Below are 19,508 nucleotides of genomic sequence, written 5' to 3'. Positions count from 1 at the left end.
TTATTTTGTTTTCATCTTGTCTTGCGTCTCAGGCGCCGGGTCACTGAGCTGATATCAGGCTCTGGCACTGTCATGAACCTGTACTGATTTGAATTCACCACCTGAAACAGCATAGCGTGTATGGAAAATCAATATTGCCTGTTAAAATATGCTAAACATCATAAAGTTTGTCCAGTTAGTTTTAATATAAGCCCCTCCACCCACCTGCCTGCCTTGCTCTGGCCGCAGGGGTATATCCTTCTCTAACCTGACCCGTCCTTTTGATTAATATCAAGTTATTACATCTTTAATCTCAATTCAGCAGGTCAGTCTATTTTGTGTGTTCCTATTTTATACAATAGATGCAAATTGACAAGGATTTGAAGGATCAGAACTGCATTCTTTGGACCAATACAAGGTTAAAGTAATTGTGTCTGCATTTACCATATAGTATAGTATATACACCATCTTATGTAGTTAATTTGGGTACTTTATATACAGGACATGCATACTATTCCAATATATTTGTTTAAGTATAATCTTCACCTTAATTAATGGCAGTTTAGTCAGATACTGACTGGATTTTTGCTGTCCACCTCTGCTTAAATGGTGGGATTGAACCATTCACTAAAAGGTTGTTCCTCCAAATGTTTTATTTCATTTCATTATAGTTTTTTTTTTTAAATGGTGTGTCTCAGTTGATGGATCCATTAAAGCAGAAATCAGTCACTTTGAACAAATATGATAAAAAGTATTTTTTTTTATAAAACTGTCACTATATGCTGACAGTATTAGATGAGACAGATAATCTGTGAAAAAAATCATGTTCCTCTGCCTCCTAATACCTAATGGTATTTGAAAGTTTCTAACGCGCCCGAATCTAAAAAAACCCAATCACAGCCGTCCTGGAGCCGAGGATTTTCTGGGCAGCTGGCGAACTCCGATCAAACTGTCAAACTAGGCAGCGCTGATGAAATATGAATCAATATTCTGTTGTTATGTCTATTTCTCGCCACTAATGTTTTCAGAGACATATTTTGGTGTACTGTTTCGCTGTAAAATGAGAGTTTGTGACCCGGCCACCATGTTGAGAAAAGTCGAGACAAAACAAAGCAAAGGTCGGAGTAAAGTTTCTCATTTTACAGCTAAACAGTACACTACAAGATGTTTCTGAAAACATTTGAGGTGAGAAATAGACATTACAGTAACATAATATTGATTCATATTTGATCAGAAGCAAATTTAAAGAATGGGTCTGTGATGCTTTAAATCAACAGAATAACTGTGTTTGTAAAATAAGGAGCAGTTGGGATAAAAACAAGCTGATGACTTGCAGGGACATTGCAAGCCAAAACAATAGGCTCAACACAGGTGTACACAGTGTATCTTCTCGGCACATTCTGGATTAAATGGTACTTTAGAGATATTTGTGATTTCATCTGCACAACAAGAAAAACATCTCTTTGACAGTTGCAAATGCTCTCTAATGCTTTCTCTTATGTAAATGCAAAGATTCGGGGAAACCGGTGTAGGTGATTGGCAGATCCTGGAAATCATGTGGACTACAAATACTTTTTAACATCAATCACTGGCTATAACCCAGTGGAATAAATGCAACTTATTTACCAATTACATGGGCATCCATTAAGTGACAAACCCCAGCACTCATGCACAAACAGTACTGTATACACAGACATACTTTTCCTCAAACCAGTAAACACTCTGCCTATTCAAAAAAAGGAAGAAAAGCATGTCACTCATTTCATATTCAGTTTTTGTGAATATTTTTAGAACATTTTCACAATGATTTGCTTCCCTAGCGCACGTGTATGGTTCAATCCACCAACCCGTCCTCATTGACAACCTCATAAGGTGCTGTTTTCTGAAGAATCTACTAAAAGGTAATGGCTTGTGCTTGAGGGGAAAAGTCTAATCTACTAACTTTCTTAAATCAGGGACAGGTAACAAAAACACTATTTTGAAAAAGCAATATATCCTCAATAGGAGTCTAGGCAGATGTTCAAAATTGACAAACAGTATTCCAATAATGTCTTATTATTTATGCATTAAAATGGTCTGGCAGGGATGTTGTTTTCGTTATTTAGGAGATGGGTCAGAATAGCATCTGTCGGATTAATAAATAAAGATGAAATGCTATCAAGCTCTCTGAGAGAGATGGGGCGGGGCTGTATTCTTCAATGTCTGGGAGCTGAATACCTCTCTGATAGAGAGGGAGAGGCATTGTCATTATTTTGGTTTTTGGAATCAATTTGTTGCTTTGGCAAGGAGTGCCATTTTCATGCACCGTTAAGACCTCTTTCCCAAAAAAGAAAACAAGGAGATAATTATCGTTTCTGAATTAAAAAGGGGATTCTCTAAAGTGATACACAACCATGCAATAGCTCCTTTACTGAGGAGCATGGCTTGTTGGATGAAAGCAAACAGCGGTATAGGTAGTAGGTAGTATAATGATTTTCTTTTTTTTGCTGTTATTCATTCTCATTTATTGCTGTTCAAAACATCAGCATAAAGTTGCCTTCTCTGTATTAATCAATACAAAATAGGCAAAAAGAAAAGGTCTTTCCAAAAACCCCTGCAGACATTTACTGAAAACAACTACTGAAGCTGACTCCAAGTGCACAATTTGCAACTGTAGGTGCTAAATGGCAGAGGGTAATTCCTGAAGTTACAAGCTAACACATCACAGTAGGATTAATTGCTTGGAACATCTGTGCTGTCAGCCAGCAGAACTCTCTCTAGATACTTGGGGATCAACCAGATTTCGAAAGCCACTCAGCTGAAGTGGGTCGTTTACTTACATTAGATTTAAGTGGAAATTAGTTAATTTTCTTGCTATAGGTTATTTCATTTTCTGGCACCTTTCACGCTGACTATGCAGTATATTTTTGACACTTTGTCAAATAATTTTAGTTTCCAAGAGTGCAGTCCAGTAGAGCTTTCCATTTTGAAGACTTTAGACCTATAAGGACACTCAGTTCTCACATGTCTGGGTAAGAGATGGATGATCGCAGTTGTCCAAACTTCTGGTTGAAGTCTGCCTGAGCCTGGACTAAAGCCTCCTCATCTATGTACACTGCCGGCCTCCTGGCTGCAACAAAGTACTGCACCTTCCTCAGGCTCCAGCCAAGGACGTACATGAGCAGACCACACACAGCTGCCGTCGACCTGCCTACTCCAGCGTTACAGTGAACATAGACGGTGTGACCATTCTCTAAGAGACCATGAAGCAAGAACACAGCCTGGGGAATCATCCTGATCCGACCTGCAGGAGAAGACAATAACACACAATACACTTAAAAGAGGAGGCTTGCGATATTCTACATTTTTCTCATCTCAATAAATCCCATGAAAAGACCAAAATTAACAATGAGTTAGTCTGTCATACTTTGACATTTCCCTACTGTGTTTGTGGCACTCAGCCACTAAGCTCATTAATTCCTACTACTAATTCAATCAAAAGTGTATGCTTTTCTTTTTTTAAAAGGCTCAGTAAATTCCTGGGCACTGTAGTTTTTAACAAACATTACTCAAATAGAAGTAAATCATGAATTGGTTGGGGACTATTTTCAGCTGTGAATTAATACACATTCGGTATTTACATAATCAGGAAGGTGTATGCATGGCTTATTGGTGTGTTTTTAGTATTTTTTTGTCATCAATGGAGGTCTACAGCACAGAGGAAAAAGATAAATCAGGCTTTGGGTACACTGACAATACTTGGATTTGGTCTTTTTTAATGATTGGTTCACAATCGATAGACAATAGAATATCATTAGACTTATCCTTTAACATATTGTGACCTGTATGGATTAATTTTGTATCACCTTTGGAGAAGAAATTTAAATACACCCTAAAGGACTGTCGGCAGTTGTTTGCCTCAAGGCACCCCATGCATACTTAAAAAGTACATTTATCACAATCCTTGCAAAATATCACACTGTCAGGAATAAAATGCAAGTATCGACAGGTACATGTGTTGTCCCTTTTACCAAGGGAATTATTTCTCTGCTTAAATTCACCGTGGAAGCAAAAATAGCTCTTCTTTTGTGACTGACACAACACATTTTACATACGTAAAATTCTGATTAAAGGAAACCTTGGAAGGTGATTAATGGTCATGGTTGGCTATAATTCCACGAATCATCACACATCCTTTGAAGTTTATTTCTTGCATTCATCTAGTTTGAGAAGCCAACTAAAAGAATTCATCCTTGCTGATTGTCTGACCTTTAAATATTTGAATGGAACCTTCAATTAGCTTTTTAAGGTGCAGAAACAGCACGCTGAAGGCTGGCATATTGAGTAAAGTTAGAGCTTTTCAGTCGGACGACCCAGACTCATGACTGCACTGAACTGTATGCAACACTAAGATGTTGAGCCCCTAACGCCAAATTCACACCAGGCAGCGGTGAGGTGAAGTATTCATGTGTTTCAAGCGGGAAGAAATTCTTTGTAACATAGGTCAACATGTCACAGAAGTCACAGGATCTGTTTACTGATTGGCTGCGGGTATTCTCTGGCTGCATTTCGCCGCTAAAAGTTAAACTATTCCCAACTTTAGTTTGGCCGCACTTCGTCGCAGAATTAAACGGCCACAGCTTGCTGAGCTCGGAAGCGGCCGCCACAGCTTTTCATAGACATTGCATGGCAGCTCGCCGTAGGCCGCACTTTGCCGCTGCTGTGGTGAGAATTCAGCCTAACAGCTCCAAGCTGTGTTGGTCCCCTCACTCTGTCTTGACTAAATACTATTATTATTACTGTGTTTATTCTTGTATGTCCACAGAATTCTCCTTACCCTCGGTGCTCATGTCAGGTGTGGGTATCCACACATACACCAGGCCACAGTCTTTGTACAAATGCATCATGGTCTCTGGGGTCATGGCTTCCTCGGGGTTGCGCCTGCAGCCATTGGAGTTGTTCACCACATCCCACTCTGTCTGGAAGTTCATCACTGCAGTAATCCCCAATTCATGCTTCATCTTTATAGTCACATGTTCCACCTGTCGAGGGCAGCTGCCCAGCCAAATACGTGGCAGCACCCTGGGGGCAATAAACAAGGATGCATTAATCATTGCTGAACCTCTGAGATTCATGAAATGACTGGCTACCCACTACAAATTTGCAAGATAATGTGTAGGTGAATATTATCAGAAAACACAGGATCAGAATGGACCTGCTTTTCAAGAGTAGTGTTTAAATAAAGGCACAAACGATGAAAAGTAGAGATACAGAACAAAGGAATGCATTGATTTGTTACAACTACACTATAGTTTCAGTGTAGGATAACATGGTTTAAAGGGTTTGAATAGAGCCTCAGATACTGAAAGCAAAAAAGGAAATGGGTAGAGAGAGAGAGAGAGAGAGAGAGAGAGACTGCAAGCCAGTGTGATGGTAGGAGCACAGAATTTCAAGTTACTCCTGAGCAAATGTTATTTTTTGAAAACTGTCCTACAGACAGATCCGAGGAAAGCAGGTCACTGAAGACCCTGGCCGTCAGTGTCGTCCTAGTTTTTGTGGTGTGTCCCGCACTGTTGGCACTAGTCTGCCCGTGTTGACAGGTTTTTGGCCGGTTCAGCATGTTGAATGAACGTATGTGCTAGTTGGCCGTTGGCTGTAGTCTTTGCGGTGTGTTCAAGTGCAACCTTTTGGCCAAGACAGTCGGCCTTTGTTGCTGCTAATTCTTTAATGTCGGTTTGGTTCGTCTGGAACTTAACAGACAAAAAGTTTCATCTCTTTCTTTCTCCTACCTTCCCCCTCTCTCCCTCGTAGCATTGATGTTTTATTGACCTCTTGTCGCACTAATTTTCCTGACCATTACGGTCTGAGGCAGACTCCATTTAGTGCTCATTAGCATGCATAAAGTCAACAACCAGAGGAGGTGAAACGTAAAAGGACAGAAGGACGCTGTTGATCTGTGATGTCCCAGAGTGACACTGCAGTGAAAGTCTCTGTCTCGACTTGCTGTTATCAGATGACCTCTCTTCTAAAATCCCTGAAAAACTTCTTTGTCGTAGGTGAAACATCTGTCCCTTTTTGCTACTGAAGAATTATACATACAGTATATTGATATTGTTGTTACTTCCATAGACAGTTTCAATATGTAACAATTGGACCATATAAAAACAGAAAATTTGATCTGTACAAGTTGTGTAAAAAACATTCTCTTATTGTCTATCTTGTATGACTTGCAGTTTGACTATTTCAGTCTATTACAGTAAAATGAAAATATGAGAATTCTTGGAAGACTTTAGTAGTCGTTCCATGTTGATTTTATAAATTGACTCTTGTTCAGTTCAACAGTAATAAAAACTCATTACAAAATGGCTATATAACCTTCAGGCCTCCTCTCCCCTGAATACCAGAATGAGAGTCAATGCACCTGCAAGACAGTGATGTAAAGTCTCTTTGTATCATATGAGTTATTGCAGAGGTGAGTGTGTATGATAGTTAGGGCTACACGGATGCAAGGTCTGAGAGACTAATTTGAAAAAGCTATTAATAGGAAAGATACAAGGGCACAGTGCTTCCTACTAAACACAGGTCCTTGACATAAGCCTTGTAAGGTCTTCGGACACAAATTAAAACCTGATGGCGCCAGCCAAGCCTGCTCATTCTTATGCAAGTTATGTGCTCACTGCCTCAGGGGTCTCGGGCTAATTTCTGCTGTGCCTGGTATACCATGGCACTGAGTATGTGCCTTACAAAAGGAAGGCATGCATGGGTAGGTTGATTGAGTGTATGTATGCTGGGTGTTGTGTGTGTGACTATTCACTCATCAATTTAAGCCTAATATACAGTTGAGATATGAACATGCATCCTCCAAACCAGTGGTTCCCAAACTATTCTACTTGTATCTAAGAAAAGCTGATTCCCCCCAACGTCATCACCGTAAAAAAAAATTACAAATCCTCGAACAAAATCCTCAATTTGATGAAAAGCGATTCAGTGTATTAAATGAGTCTTTTTTAATGAATATAATTCGTCAACATAACTAAAGTGATGGCATCTTGACAGTTTTGCCAAGCAAATGTAGATGCATAATATGATCTTTCTTTTGATAATGACATCATTCATTTATTATATTAGTGTTAGAGCCAAAAAAGCTTTTTGGTTATTGTGGTTAAATAAATGTAATTTCTGGTGCTGTTAGACTGCTGCTAGACCGCCCCTTTAATACAGGTGCGGGCCTCCGTTTGTGCGCATCAAGCGGGAGAGCAAATAGGTTTTTGACTGCAGTGAAAATGTTGTTTTTGAAAGGCTAAATGCCAACAAATTTGGACTAAATATTTAAATAGTTTTATCTACAGACTTCTGTATAAATGATCCAGTAAGTGGTTTATGATTTTAGTTATACATGAGCAAATCTAATTGTTGCAGTTAACCCCCATATACTGTATGAAGTAAATTACATCTTAGTCTGTCTAGTCATCTTACAGTCTGTCTGTCACTACTGCTCATGCTTCACATTCCTAAAGGTTGTGTCACAGATGTGGGTGTCAAACATGGTGGTGGACTGTTGTTTTTTTACCCAATGGATGACGGACCAAAGACATTCATCCATCCTCTGGGCACCATGGATATCTTTACCAAATTTCATGGCATGGATGTTTCAGTATGGACCAGAGTGGTGGACTGACCAATTAACAGACTGCTCAACAGAAATTACCATCCCAAGACCCAAGAGTGAATTTCTGGGAACATTTTAAAAGGGAAAGAGGCACACAAACATCATAACACATTATTGGGTGCTCTAAAAATATGCTGAAATAAAGCTGAATCCTCAAAACCTACAAAAACTTGTAGAATCAATGCCAGACAGATTGCAAAAAGTGTGAAGGGTAACAGTGCACATACAAACTAGTGACTTTCCGCAACTTCTTTGACACATTTATTTACATTTATTTGTGATAAATAATAGAACAACAGAGTATCTTTTGAGGATCCCTCTAAAAATCCTGTGATATTCTATTTTGACTGGATCATAGAGTGACACAAACAACTCATTATCTTTCTCTAATAGACTTGTGAATAGGACAGAGATTTAAATACCTTAAATACCTCATATTTACCGTATGAGCTGATAATGCAAGTGCTAGTGGTCTACTTTTTGAAAGGACAATACTTTTCAAGTGACAGACTAAATGGGAGAGAGCAAGGTTAAAAAACAAAGGAGTTAGCCGAAGAGGGTGATTGCAGCTTTGTCTGCCCTGTGAGAGAGGGACAACTTTCATCAGGAAAGAGCAATGTGACGTGACTGCCCTGCCCTCTTAGCAGGTCACTGTACAGTAGAAGACTAGTCTCTAACTGATGTAATATCATGACAGAATTCAAACTCTGAGAATATAGATTAATATACAAGCCTTACTAAAGAATTTATGTGATGGTTATGTTTGAAAACCCGAAGGAAGATGTGAGAAGAGGAGCTGATGCGACCCTTAGTGTTCAAGAAACAATCACACTTCAGCATGGAAATTCATTGGCCCCAGGGGACCTCATTAATTTTCAGTATTATTAAATGTGGTACACACATCGAATTTCACATCACAACGGCAGAAAACTTTCAACGAGCATCACATTTGATCAGAGTGGGGGGAAAATGATGGATCTCTATTTGTACTTGCTACAGGCTACAAGAAGAGCACTTTGGCAGTTTGCAGGTTTAGGGCTTTTCCGTTACTGGAAACTGCAGACGCGAGGTAAAGAATATATGAATGTCCAAATGACAAAAAATCACAAAAGAAAACCCTCAAAGCAATAGTTCAACATTTTGGAATATATGTAAATTATACGTAATATATCAATATAAAAAATATCAAAAACAGTTTTATTCTGTTTTTAATACTTTGTTTAGCCACACAGATCAAATCTTCTTTTTAACTGGGAGGTCAGAGGTAAAGCACAGCTACAACAACAACAACAAAACACCCTGAGGCTGTGATGCTGGCGGGCCTCTTGCTAAAGCACATCTCAGTAGTTTGCATTCAGGTAGCAGGACTGACTGTCCGTATCTCACCCATGCTGCCCATATCTAACAGTCTGAAGTCATGCTTCCAGCTTACTGACGCTCTGATTTCTAAAATCTGTTAGCCGAAACCGTGCTTCGAGAAATTTAGACACACAGCATTCCCATACAACATCCCGCTGATGGCTTTGTTTGGCTATTGTACTGTATTACCTGGAGAAATGAATGGCCTTCTGACCAGCCACACTGAAGTAGAAGTTGGTGGTGTGTTTCATCTCATCTGTGTGTCCTGTTTCCTCTATCCAGTGACCAATCGGATGGCAGTACACTCCATCCACCACGTTACTCTCATCATATGAACAACATCTGTCATGGCTCGGGCCGCTACCTGGTGACAAAGAAGACAACCTTTTCTGCAGGTTAGTGACCAAAGACATTGAGTACTCATTGAGTACTACTTTTTTTTTTTTTTTAAAGATTCCTTTCCTAAACAAATACAGGCAGATGTTGCCTATATTTGTCTTTGAGGGGCAAAATGTCACATTAAACAGGAAAACAACTGTTTAAGCATCAAATACAAAACAGGTATCTTCAGTTATGGAGAGTAACAAAGTAAGTATATTACTATTGAGGTACTTTTCTTGAGTATTTCCTCTTTCTGCGGCTGAATGCTTTCACTCCACCAAAAAATTTGAGGGAAACATTGTTTTTATTCCACTACAGTACATTCACCTGACAGGCACAGTAACTAGTTCATTTGCAGATTTTAATTAAATAGAAACCATATGTTCAGTTTATAATATTTAATGCATTTTTATATAAGAGTATATAACATAGTTTTTATTAACTCCACTTAAACCAGTTACAGCATTAAAACTACTGATTTAACAATAATAATAATAATCCAGTAATATAATGTAATTCATAATTTAGCACTCTGAATGTGGCCATTTTGCATTCTTTGAGTCCCATTTACTGTAGATTGCGGATAATACTTTTGTACTGTTATAAATTAATTATACTTAGGTATGATCTTGAATGCAGGACTTTTAATTCTAATGTAATATTGTTACACTGTGGTCTTGCTGCTTACCCACAAGTCTCAGCAAAAACACATTTCTATTTAGGCCAGGGGTCAGCAACATGTGGCTCTTTAGCTCCTCTCCAGTGGCTCCCAGTGGATTTTTAAAAAAATGTGTGGAAATGAATAACTGTTTTTTGTTTACATTTTCATTTTTATCTATCATTGTTGTAGGTCTACGGTAGAACGGTACGACAGAGTATTAGGGCCACATTGAGGAAAAAATAAATAAATCTGAGATATTATAAAGTAGTAATTTTTCGTGTTATTTTCTTTTTTCTCGTAAACTTCTGACTTTATTCTCATAATATTACGACTTTTTTTCCCCCGTAATATTATGACTTTATTCACAAAATCTCTGATTTTTTTTCCATCAATGTGGCCCTAATACTCCATAGTACATTTGCACTTTGGCCCTCACTGCATTAGACTTTTATACTATATACTTAGACTATAAACTGTTACCTTCATCACAATGCTCAAATGTTTTGCGGCTCCAGACAGATTTATTTTATTTTTTTTTGCTATCAAAAATGTCTCTTTTGATAGTAAAGGTGGCTGACCCCTGATTTAGGTACACTGAAATTCATGAGCATTTAGTAAAATAAGTGTCACTTTACCTCCATCATGTGGCAGTGAGGATACATTACACAATATGAACCAAACATGGAGGACTTATTTTCGTCTTTTGCCTGCAGAACCTTTAATGGTAAATACATTAAATCTATGATCATCTATATCAAAAACAATATGCGGGCTGAATGTGATGCACAATGTCACAGCATTGATGTAAAGAGCTACCTTCCCAGATATAAGTGCCGCTGACTCTCTTGACGAACTTGAACCACAGTGTGTCTTTGACCGGCTCTGCCAGCTGCACGTCTCCGATCCACAGACTCGGTTCGTGTGTTGACAGCAGCTTGTGCGTGGTTTTCATCGGAACCGCTCCGCTCGGATCCCACTGGCCCATTTCCACACGGGAACCCAAAACAAACACCTCTACATCCGAAGACTCCGCAGTGAGAATGACACCGAACCTGAATAACATTGTTGCAGAACCTCAGTAAGTGATTATGTCCTCAGTATGTTTATTATTGCCGATATTATACAGTAGCTCTTGCATTCAGCCCGTGTGGCCCATTGGCTGTAGCCTATGGTGTAATCTAAAAATAGTCGGATTGTGTTTTGGAAAGTGTAGTTTGCAGCAAAGAGAGGATAGAAAGAGCGAAGTCCCACTCTGTCAGAATGACCGCGCACCAAACATCAGCCATATCAGAGTGAACTCTATAGAGATAGAGATATATAGCCTAGATCTACAGATCAGATAGATAGATAGATCTACAGAGCTAGAAAATTCCACAGAGCTAGATGGATTGATCTACAGATCAGATAGATGATAGATAGACAGAAAGATAGATAGATAGATCTACAGAGCTAGATGGATCCACAGAGCTAGATAGATCTAAAGAGCTAGATAGATCCACAAAGCTAGATATATCTACAGATATAGATAGATAGATGGATCTACACATCTAGATCTACAGATCTAGATAGATAGATGGATCTACAGATCTAGATAGATAGATAGATCAATCTATAGATAGATAGATCTACAGATCTAGACAGATCTAAAGAGCTAGATAGATCCACAAAGCTAGATATATCTACAGATTTAGATAAATAGACCATAGATAGATAGATCAATCTATAGATAGATAGATCTACAGATCTAGACAGATCTAGATCTATATAGATAGATAGATCAATCTATAGATAGATAGATAGGTCTACAGATCTAGACACATATAGATCTAGATAGATAGATCAATGTATAGATAGATAGATAGATCTACAGATCTAGATAGATAGATAGATAGATCTGCAGATATAGCTAGATCTACAGATCTAGATTGATAGATCTACAGATATAGATAGATGGATACTGTAGATAGATCTGCAGATCTAGATAGTTTTAACAGCACTAATTTCTTTAACGCAATAATGCAATCGATCTTTCGGAGGTTGTAGCGGGCTCAGTTTTAAAGCTATAATGAAGATACTAGTATCATATGAAACAAGAAAATCTCCGTTATGATTTTTGAGGAATCCATGTCATACTAGCTTGTCGTGAAGGAGGCTCAATAACGCTACAAAGTTGCGTTCAATTTTGGTGAGAAAAAACTGTCATGGCCATTTTCAAAGGGGTCCCTTGACCTCTGACCTCAAGATATGTGAATGAAAATGGGTTCTATGGGTACCCACGAGTCTCCCCTTTACAGACATGCCCACTTCATGATAATCACATGCAGTTTGGGGCAAGTCATAGTCAAGTCAGCACACTGACACACTGACAGCTGTTGTTGCCTGTTGGGCTGCAGTTTGCCATGTTATGATTTGGGCATATTTTTTATGCTAAATGCAGTACCTGTGAGGATTTTTGAACAATATTTGTCTTTGTTTTGTGTTAAGTGGTTTCCAATAATAAATATATACATACATTTGCATTAAGCAAGCATATTTGCCCTGATAGAAAAAAAATGATTTGAAGTAGGACACTGTTGTGGACATTTCTGTTATAAAATAAATTCAAACAAGCAGTTGTCTTTCAGAGATTTAATACAGCTGTTCGTATGCATACGGTGCCCTTGCTTTTAATAAGACAAAGACCAAAGAAATGAAGTCAAATTTTATAGATTGATCTGCCTCATACTTCTCAGAGACAGAGATCCTTTCTGTTTGAGCAATACAAGCACTCATTAAGAAGTTCACCTGGGTGTCATGTTACTCCCTTCCTCTAAAGTCAGAGCCAACTCAGAGTCTTCTAATTATCTGTGTGAGAGAGTAAAGATAAAACCTTTTCATGGGACAGGGAGAGGATGCTATGATCTAAGGCCTCTGCAAACTGAAGGCCAAACTAACCTGGCTGACCTGCACACTCAGATAAGACTTCCAGTATTGTATATAAAACATAAAAAGCAAATAATTGGAATAATATAAACAGTAAATACGGAATTTCCCCCACAGACACACATTAGACCACATTTATCTTGATAATTTAGGTTAATAATTCATGCAATTCCATTATACGTTATAAAATAAAACCCTTCTGATGACAAGAATGTATGAATACAATACCGTTTTATACATGGTCTCTATAATTGATAAATAGGGGCCAGAGTAATGTTTAAGCTATTATTTCCTGTGCTAATCATTTACATTTTTGGACACCATACAGTACGTCCATACATTACCATATCACACATAGCCCACTCATCGTGACACAACCAAGATATAGTCCTCTTTTCCCAGCATGCAACACCTCTAACTGTCTCACCTATTGTATGTACTAAAAACAAAGTATAACACACCTCCCAGCATGCAAGGCAGGTGATGAGAAATGCATGGATACAATCGTCACATGAAGAATGGCTCCCTCAGACTTTCTTAAATAGTTATACTGTTCTCTATCTCAGTAAGGTTCAGGTATGTGTAGGGTACTTCAAGCTGCACGTTTCTTGTAGTAATTGCTTCAGTGAGGCAGGACAACTGTGCTTGAAATTTCTCAATCATCTGCTTAGGGGCAGGCTCATCGAATCGGTCTTCGGGGTATGTGCCCATGGGAACCTGCCACAATGACAAAAACAAGACAGAAAATTAGACTTACATGGTAAAAATAAAATCATTTTCAAAATATGGATAGGCCTTAATGGTCCTAATGTAAGTATTCATTAACACCAAACTTGCCGTGTCAGTGTACTTCTCTGAAAATACCACAGTCAGTGCAGCAAATTTTACAAGAGTAAACCCTGATGGATACAAAGTTCTTGTTCTCCAACAAGTTAACTGACACCTAACCTAAAAACGTGCAGTTGTTTGCATGCAGTATTAATGATATTAATTAATTAATGATAATAACCTACCATTGCTATTGCTTGTTTTTGTTTACTATCATCTGATCTTGTTGTGTTAGGCAATTTGTGCTGCATCTTTGCATGAAATGTGCTATAGAAATAAATGTATTATTATTATTAATTATACCTTGTAGAGGGGATGAATCACAGAGAAGCTGCGGAGAGCAGCAACTGCATAGACCTCTGCCAGAAAGTGAACGTTCATGAGGTGATAGACTGCTTGATGATCCATGACATCTGCATTTTTGATAAACATCTTGGCTAACAGCCAATCAGTCTCCGAGTCACTGGGCAGATAGATGGGGTTCTGCTCAGAAGGTTGTTGATGCAACTGGAATGTGATAAAAACATTTTTCGTTTTTTTATGTTCAAATAGTGCAACAGGACTTCTGAAAACATGCTAATACTGTGGAATGTTATGTGACTAAACCAGTGATTTTACTGAAGTTTGTACAGTATGAATACTGTCAGTGATTTGCTGTATCAGTTAAATACCTGTATTGCAATTGGCATCAGTTTGTTTTCTGGGTTCAAGTAGAGCAAACAGAGACCAGCAGTCACGTGCAGAGGTTCACCATCATTGGCTCTAGGGGGTATTCCATCCATCCTCTTCTGGTCATAGAGGAAAATATTCCCTCTCTGTATGGGAGGGAAAGACAGAAGAAAGATGTGTTGAAGACATTGAGAGGTATCATAGATTTGTAATAAATCGAGGCAATACGATATAGGGATGATAAAGACAAAAATCGTCTCCCAAAGCAAAGATTATCTCCCATTTAAAGCCACTATTCTTTCATACCTCCATTTCCTTCCTCAGAGAGCTTCCCTCTGCCAGGAACGGCTTCACCATCTCCTCTGTGACTGAAAGGTTTGGGGGAATCTCTGAGCAGCGCTTGATCACATTAGGGTTGACTCCATTCAGAAACTGGGATCCATAAAAGTCATCTTCCTTCCAGTGCTCTGTAACATACTCTGGAAGAATAGCAATTTGATGATACAGTATATACCGTAATATAATATCTAATATCTAGAATAGTCTAAAATGTTTTTCTTTCTTTAAGTTTGAAGTTAGGGTTATTGTGTTATACCGGTATTGATAATAACTATTTTTGAAAAATGAAATATTGATATCATGTTAATAATACACATATGATAATATTATGTAATTAATCCAGTGCCTCTTAAATCAAGCTTTTGTAAAATTGGGGTTACAGACAGGGTCTGAAATTAACTCTTTTCACTGCCTGCCACTGTGGCAGGCAAGTAATAATTTTTTTCTGCCACTTTTGAAATCTATGCGCTAAATGAAGGAATAACATTTTAGATTGGATTTCATTCAATGTTCGATATATTTTACACAAAAAACATTGTAGGCATGGTAAATTACAGTGTTCAAATTACATCGTGGCTTCCTGGGAAGCCCTATTTTTCTGGGGAGGGAGGGTACTGTGCACAGTGCTGCACTGTACTTTGTTATTGTCACCTATAGTGGTTGTTTGCATAAAACCACAATTCAAATGATTATGATTATTTAAATATTTGCTTTGATTAAAAAAATCTTGGCAAGCGGCTTAGAGCTAGTGTTAGGGAGTTAAACAAGTCATAATTCCCTCTCTAATATCTATTTTATTTTGCTGTGTATACAACAAACAACTGTATTTATTGAAGTCTCTCGCTAAAAACTTAATTTTACAAGATTACATTTGAACACATGATAATGTTGTAATTTACCTACATCCAATAGTTATTTTTCCTAAGCAGAATGTGACCGCCTCATAACATTAATAACTCAATGGCACCTCCTTTAACGTTAGTAGCTCCGTTATTTATCCAAGCAGGAATGCGCTGCCAACCTGCTTCTAACAGGTAACGTTACTAGCTCTCCTCCTCAGTGTAGCATTATCAGGAAAAAAATAGGGTGCGTCCCTCAGGTTTAGTAGCATCATGCTGTTGAGTGCTTTTTTTCTTTCCATTGTGGCTCCAGTCTCAAACAAACGGAAACATGATGAACACGAACATGATTGTGCATGTGTAACTGTGGGAAAGCATCAATACAGAGGACTTAATTGTCACAGAGGCATGAGATGCCAAGGAATCGGATAACTAAGAACCTGTTCTTAACGTGAACCGGTTCTCTATTCCCATCTCTAGCATTTTCCCTGTCTGCCAAAGTGGCGGTTGGCCTGACGATTTTTTTTCAGTCTGGTTACAGACACTGTCTCCACCTCCCTACACTCGTATTGTAAGTGTGAGTGTAATTTATTTGCCATAAAAAAGACAAAACATACAATGAACAAAGCTAAAGATGAATTTGACTGATTACATTATTTATTTTTTCTTCAAATTTTCTTTAGATATTGCAATAATATTGTTACCATGAATTGTTTTGGCCACGATAATCGTGAGGTGTCGTGAAAATCTGATATTGTGACAGCCCTATTTGAAGTACAACATGATGATCATGGTCATTTAACTAAAAACAAGATTGTTGTTTTTTTTGTGAAATGTTTTTACTTTTAGAAAACTAATCGTTTTACCCAACAGGAACAACATCTATATCTATCTGTTGTTTTGAAACTATGACAATGACATTGTTGAGGTGAGTTACGCTGCAGAATAGGAAAATAGGAAAAACATCTACCTGACATTGTTGTCTTTTTCCACCAGAAGATTTTTTTCATGTCGTCGATGCTTTCCCATTTTTTAGTAGATCCAATCAGCCCCTTAAGCTTGAGTTCAATACCACTGAAGTAAGACAGGGTAAAACAATTGGTAAACACAATACAGAATTAAACAGTGTACCGATATTAATGCTTCAAATTTACTTTTTGCCTCAAAGCAGACACTATATTGGAACCCGGTGGTATCCATCGTATATACCCACGTTATCATTTTTGTATTATCTACTTCTGTTGATTTGGACTTAGAGAAGCGGATTTCAGCTGGGAGCTCAGACGGATGATTGAAATGGTTGACCTTGGGTAGTCCTTCAGCCAAAATCTTCCATCTAATAAAACAAACACAGTTACCAAAAAGCACATCAACATTTCTCCAGATAAACTTCTGAGACAAACTGCAGCTGTACTGCTCACATGAAAACTTACTGGTATAAGCTCTTTTTAAGTTTCAGCTCTTTTTCCCGGTGGTCGATCAACAGGGGATGTTCCTCCTCAAAAACCTTCATGGCTGAGACATGAAAAGAACATAACATCAGTCGAAATTTAAATGACAAAACTAACAAAAAAAAAAATCTAAAAAGTGTTATCCACAAAATCTTAATATTAATTATCTATATATCAATTGTTTTGGGAATTTGAGGCAGACCTCTCCCTCCTCTCAGCTCCACCAGTTCTCCCCTGGAGATCCATCTGTAACAGGGGAAGAGAATGACATCTCCCTCTGGAGTCGTCACCACTATTTTGGAGAAGTACCACTCATCTTCTGGGAGAAACAAAAAGGATCTTTCTCCACTTTGACCAGCAGAAGTTTCCCCAGGGACAAATTGGTTTTCACGGTGTAGTTCCCTGTCTTGGAATAAGAGCAAAGTATGTGGAACATTTGTTCTTCTACAATGGTGTTTTCAGTCAGTCAAGTAAAGGCTTTTATATGGTCAACTCAAACATCTTATGAAGGAAAAAACTGCAAATAAACTCACAAATACAATATAATACAGAATACAAAATATTTAGTAGACCATGAGATAGGCAAGCATTTAAAGAGTACATACATCTGCCAAGACTGGACAGTCCTCTAAAGTTGTTATTTTAATATAAAAAATGTAGAAACCTGGATCCAAATAAAAGTACATATAGAGATAGACAATCATGCCAACTGGCTGGTGAAAGCCCTGCTTTTTTACAGAATATATAAATCCTGTCTGGTAATATTTAGACTTTTTACAATAGTGGCTTTTTTTCAAATGAGTTATACTCTGACTCTGACAACTGAATTTATATTTATCATGTGACTGTAGCACCATAAGTGGCAGGTGAAGTGTGATTCGATTGTGTTTATACATGCACCTGACATTTCCTTTTTACTTGCAGCTGCACAGTCTGTGTAAGAGTTACGGTGGTTAATGTCAGATGGGCCACACCTTGAAGAAGAATTTGGCAACACACTATAGATTGCAACATGATGATGCTATTTGTTATGTATACCATATTTGTTATGTATACCATGTTAAATTAAGGTAAATGTGATGTACACTAATTAGTCATTAGATAGAGACAAATACTATCGCAACATATAGAGTATGTACGCAGAAATAAAAGCCATTACATTGTCCCAGACCTAATTTGAGAATCACCATATGAGCAATGTTCAACTGGATTCAACTTACTGTCCCAGTTGTAAAGTCGGTGCCAAAGTTGTCCAGCTCAGTTCGCTCACTTTGTCCTTCAGTTCCAAATAAGGTGACATATATGTGGTCCCATGTTCCTGCATATTGCTTGTCACCTGTTGTCACGTCTAGCTTGTACTCAGCCATAGTCACTACGTGAAAACTATCTAGAAAAAGAAACAAATTTAGATTTCTAAATTGCAGAGTGAAGTAACTCTAAATGATGTTGTCTGTTCGTTTTTTAGTGTTTATATATGCAGCTGTAGAGGGTGAGGGATTGGCACAGCAGTTGTACTAATCCACCCCTTCTTGCAACTGCCAAAAAACCAACAACAAGCCTGTACAGAATTAATTGAGGATACATGGGAAACAGGAATGGGGACAGTTATACTAAAGTTTACAGGTTCACATGCTCCAGGGTATCAGAGGTTCTTAAGCAATGGCACGAACCACGAAGCAACAAAGACGATCTGGGTGTGGTTTGTGTTTCTTTGTTTCTTTTCAGACATATGGTCGGATAAAAAGCTGGCTTTTTGAGAGCGTTTAAATGTCATAACAAACAGGCCACTATTTTCATGTAGCACTACAGTCCAAACTTTATACTACAGCAGCCATCTAAATGATGTCTGTCCGTTTTTTTGTGTTTATATATGCAGCTGTAGAGGGTGAGGGATTGGCACAGCAGTTGTACTAAACCACCCCTTCTTGCGCCTGCCAAAAAAATAACAGGTCTGAACAGAATTAATTGAGGGTATATTGGAAACTGGCATGGAGACAGGTATACTAAAGGGCAGGGTCATACAGGGTCCCTGCAGATACAGACATCCCCACACACTGGGTCATACATGTTGATTTGAGGGGGATTATTTTTGTATGAGTGTATACATTGTTTTTTAGGAAAATCACCTCAATTCTTCCTTTTAAAGTTAGCACATCAGCACACCGTCACACTGAGCTGAGAAACAGGCCAACACCCACAAGTTTAAATTTAAGTTACATTCAACTGTCATAAACCCAACGTACAGCTACTCCTTCTGTGCCTTATAGTATTAATATCCATCCACGGCTGTTCTGCAAATGCAGATGATCATGCACGTCCTTTCAGATGGTGAAAACCTGATTCAACGGCGGAAATTCTTGCAGAAAAAGTTGCTATTTCATCATTGGCAGCAACTGCCTACACTGCGAAGCCACCGAAAAAAAGAAGAGAGA

At 38.2% G+C, this 19,508-nt stretch overlaps 1 protein-coding gene, 1 long non-coding RNA gene and 1 pseudogene across 2 annotated transcripts in view; 1 reads left to right on the top strand and 2 right to left on the bottom strand.

Moving 5' to 3' along the window:
* LOC141755648 (uncharacterized) overlaps positions 1–19,508 on the top strand; it is a 104,719-nt gene that overhangs the window by 44,302 nt on the left and 40,909 nt on the right. The window contains exons 3-4 of the long non-coding RNA XR_012591314.1: positions 9,269–9,381; positions 10,939–11,106. This is a non-coding gene — a long non-coding RNA (uncharacterized LOC141755648). The remainder of the gene's footprint in view (positions 1–9,268; positions 9,382–10,938; positions 11,107–19,508) is intronic.
* Positions 503–11,575, bottom strand: epm2a (EPM2A glucan phosphatase, laforin). The gene is made up of 4 exons (XM_074614691.1): positions 10,845–11,575; positions 9,176–9,350; positions 4,796–5,040; positions 503–3,262 (listed from the first exon to the last, which is right to left on the bottom strand). The coding sequence occupies exons 1-4, from the start codon at positions 11,089–11,091 to the stop codon at positions 2,979–2,981; spliced, it is 951 nt and encodes a 316-aa protein (XP_074470792.1). The 5' UTR covers positions 11,092–11,575; the 3' UTR covers positions 503–2,978.
* Positions 13,407–18,520, bottom strand: LOC141755645 (hydroperoxide isomerase ALOXE3-like; annotated as a pseudogene).

The sequence above is a fragment of the Sebastes fasciatus genome, chromosome 18 (assembly GCF_043250625.1).
Source record: "Sebastes fasciatus isolate fSebFas1 chromosome 18, fSebFas1.pri, whole genome shotgun sequence".
Taxonomy (NCBI): Eukaryota; Metazoa; Chordata; class Actinopteri; order Perciformes; family Sebastidae; genus Sebastes; species Sebastes fasciatus.
This window is presented reverse-complemented; position numbering and strand designations above follow the sequence as displayed.